Below are 3,572 nucleotides of genomic sequence, written 5' to 3' on the forward strand. Positions count from 1 at the left end.
ACGAGGCAGGGAGCGCTGCTGGTGGATACGTTGACCAGCTGTCCATGGTGTTCTGAGAGTCAGACCTGCAAATTCCCCTTTGAATGCCTACCGTGCAACTCTGCCATTTCAACGCACAAGCAAAGCATGCTGCTACTGTCTCCATGGTGACATGCTCTTGATGTCAAGCTTTCCAATACTCAGTGACCTAATTGACCGCTCAGCTCCTTTAGAAACTGTAAAGTGATGACATCCAACTAAGTTTGGGACACGGATCAGATCAGTCACAAAGTGATGCCGTGCCATCGGCAGGTTCACTCTGACGAAACTGAAGATTTCCTGAAACTTGGGGTCGAACTTATGAATCCATTTGTCGTTTACGTTGGTTTTCTTCGTCGGTGTGCTAATAATGCCCCGAGAATCTTACAGATGACACGGTGTACCCATGTGAAATATTGAACCGTTCTACATGAACAAAGTACAGTATATAGCACGCAACGCTGGAACAGACAAGTTTATTTCATCAATGTCTGCCATACTAACGTGCCACTATCGTTGTTTCTAGGTAGGTCGGCAGAATTCCATTTCGAGATTTCAGTGTTCCAGACGTTGAAAACTATACTCATATCCATCAGGTAGGTACGGGCAGGCAGCATGCATGCTCATACAGTAAGCATGCAAACGCACATGATACATGGTCCCTTCATCACCTCTGAATTATTTAGTGCCCCACGCCACGAGCACATACACACACACACCATCACGTCTTGCCACGAGGGAGCCACTGATCACTAGCTCGATCTTACTTAGCGTTGACGAACCTGCAGTCCTTCCTGACCTCCCCCTGCCCGCCGGTGAGCGGCCCGTTCTCCGACATCCTCACCAGCGCCGCCGCGAACGTCTCACCAAAGTACCCGTTGTCAGCCGCCATCCTCCTCACGAACGGCGCGGTGCGCGGGTCGGACGCGAGCCGCTGGTCCACGAGCAGCAGCCCCCTGCCCTTGAGCAGGTTCTTGTGGTACATGTTGTCGAGCACCATGGGCGTGGCGCGGTCGTTGCGCGCGTACGCCACGTCGCGGGTGTCCTCCCTCGCGTCCGCCGTCGGGCACCGGCCCCGCAGGTACGCGCCGTACGCCGGCTCGAAGCCGCCGTCCACCGCCGGGTACAGCCTCGCCACCAGGTTGCTGCAGTGGACGCGGCCCACCGAATGCGCGCCCAGCAGCGCCACCACGGCCTCCGCGCCCAGCCCCATGGCCGCGAACCGGGACAGCACCGCCGACACCGTGTCGTTGTGGTTCGGGACGTACCGCTCCACCTCGCCGTACAGGCTCGCCGTGGCGTCCCGCCGCCCCGTCCGCATCGGGATCGGCGACGGCCCGCCCAGCATGGCCGCGCCGTCCCGGGCGGCCAGCGCGAGGAGGTCCGCGCAGGAGACGGTGCCCGGGCACTCGCGCTCCAGGGCCGACTTGATGGCGCCCACGTACTTGAAGTTGCGCATGCCGAAGCTCCTCGGGGAGGCCTGCTCGGAGACGAGGCCCGTGGCGGCGTCGGTCTCCAGGAGCAGCGACGCGTCGCAGGACTTGACGGTGCAGTCGTGGAAGAGGGCCCGGAGCCACGACACGGCCGTGTTGCCGTGCTCCTCGTACAGCCTCCTCACCTGCTCCTTCACGATCTGCTCCGCCCTCGGGCAGCTCTCGGAGTAGAAGTTCAGCCTCAGACCACCGCCACCATCACCACTGGCAGCGGCAGCATTCCCTGCCATGGCAGCAGATTAAGCAAAACGTCTTAAAGTTCTACTACTCGAGAAGTACTTGTAGATATCCATGATCGATGCGTTTTAGAGGGAATGGATGGAAGGAATTTCGCAGTTGGTAGCTTACGGGCGGTGAAGCAGCACAAGAAGAGCAGTGCAGATGCCACTGGCGCTAGGCTTGAGCTCAGACCCATCTTCAGTTCACTCTGCCTTACAGATATCCAAGGTGTTCAACCCACTCTCATCTCATCTGGTTCTTATAGCCTAGGGGCCAAGTGGGAGGGAAGTGGGGCCGTGGGGGTCAGTGAGTGGTGGTTCACTGAAAGTGACACCATTGGATATGGTCCAGTGTTCTATATCCATGAAAATGCAGTTACTTCCTGGCTGACCGACACATGCAAAGGTGCGTGCAAGTGCAGTCGTAACAGAAACCCAAGTCATAAACTTGGTTGAATGCGATTAAAGCCACGTTGAAATCAACTTTCTGAAAGAGGGGCCTTACTTGACAGTTGCTGAAAGAAGAAGAGCGGTCAGTTCCATACCTTCCCAGCTTCCGGAGAGTGGGGACGAGCGCGCTTACATGAATTTGACATGCACCACCACCTTACTCCATTTCTCAGTCAAAGAGATTTGCGGTGCATATGTGGTTCAATGAAGGCGCTTGAAATGAATGCATGCATCAGTTACCTAACTTGGTTTCTTAGACCTCAATTCACAGCCTGCAAGCTTCAGACGATTGCATATGGCAGTATACATAAACTTCCCAACAGAGATCCACATTAAAAACCTCCGGGAACTGGCTACCATGAACAAGCAAGGTAGTATGTGGGGGGGGGGGGGGTGAATTGGATAATTAAAAGGAACCATTGTTTCAGCGTTGCGTGACTATCTTAAACATCTGAAACTCGGACAGCAATGCATTGGTCTCAATCAGGCTTAAGTTTCCCAGTACCCACGCTATTGCAATGCAGTGCATGAGCCATTATTGCGAACCACCGCTAAGAACAAATTATGTGAATGCTGAAAAATATCGCAAATAATACGACAGACTCTATAAATGATGTTTTGGGATATCTATATTTTTTCAAATACTACACATATGGACCAGAAAACAGAGTGGAATGATGGCATGTCGCGTCGACTACCCTAGATCTCAGTTATTGCAAGGGGTATTGGGACCGTTCTTATACATGTCCGTGGCCTAATAATGCGGATCATTTCTTTTTGCAGTGTTTTATTTGTGCCACCACCGTACACTAAAAGATCTGTTGGTGCATCCATCAGTTATCAGTTACATGGCTTGGTTCTTGGGCCTCCATTTACACCGTGTCGTTTTGAAATGTTCACTGCGTGTAAAAAATAATATCCAGGGAGTGTTAAAATTGTGTTCTTGCGGTATTAGAAAAATGTTGTCCATTTTGAAAAAATGTTGTGACATTTTAGAAAATGTTCATGATATTATTAAGAAATGTTCGTGCAATGTTAAAAAAAATTCATACCACACAAAAACCACGTGTTTGGAAAATATGTTCTTAACTTTAGAAAAGTGTTTCGTACAATTCATAAAGAGGTTTAAGGCAGTTAACAAAATACCACACGTTTCAAAAATATGTCTGTGACATTTTTTAAATTGTAGAATTTTATGCATAATTTGAAAAGGTGCAGTCAAAAAAACGTTCTAACACTTGAAAAATATTTTTGTCATTATAAAAATATATTCATGGCAGTTATAAAAATGTTCAATGTGTGTTACAAAATGTTCATGCCATATTGAAAATATATTTAATGCACATTTCAAAAATGGAAAGGGGGGATGGAGAAATAAATAAAAAACATAAAA

The 3,572-nt window shown here is 49.8% G+C and overlaps 1 protein-coding gene across 1 annotated transcript; it reads right to left on the reverse strand.

Moving 5' to 3' along the window:
* Positions 1-571: 571 nt before the first annotated feature.
* Positions 572-1,976, reverse strand: LOC123048565 (peroxidase 21). The gene is made up of 2 exons (XM_044471647.1): positions 1,860-1,976; positions 572-1,734 (listed from the first exon to the last, which is right to left on the reverse strand). The coding sequence occupies exons 1-2, from the start codon at positions 1,924-1,926 to the stop codon at positions 782-784; spliced, it is 1,020 nt and encodes a 339-aa protein (XP_044327582.1). The 5' UTR covers positions 1,927-1,976; the 3' UTR covers positions 572-781.
* Positions 1,977-3,572: the final 1,596 nt, after the last annotated feature.

The sequence above is a fragment of the Triticum aestivum genome, chromosome 2D, assembly GCF_018294505.1.
Source record: "Triticum aestivum cultivar Chinese Spring chromosome 2D, IWGSC CS RefSeq v2.1, whole genome shotgun sequence".
Classification (NCBI taxonomy): Eukaryota; Viridiplantae; Streptophyta; class Magnoliopsida; order Poales; family Poaceae; genus Triticum; species Triticum aestivum.

What these genes read in the sequence shown, in the direction of transcription:
- LOC123048565 (XM_044471647.1), bottom strand. Translation starts at nt 1,926, where the DNA reads ATGGGTCTGAGCTCAAGCCTAGCGCCAGTGGCATCTGCACTGCTCTTC. An exon ending in CTTGTGCTGCTTCACCGCCC is followed by an intron (nt 1,735 to 1,859) that starts GTAAGCTACCAA and finishes CTGCCATGGCAG; the next exon opens with GGAATGCTGCCGCTGCCAGT.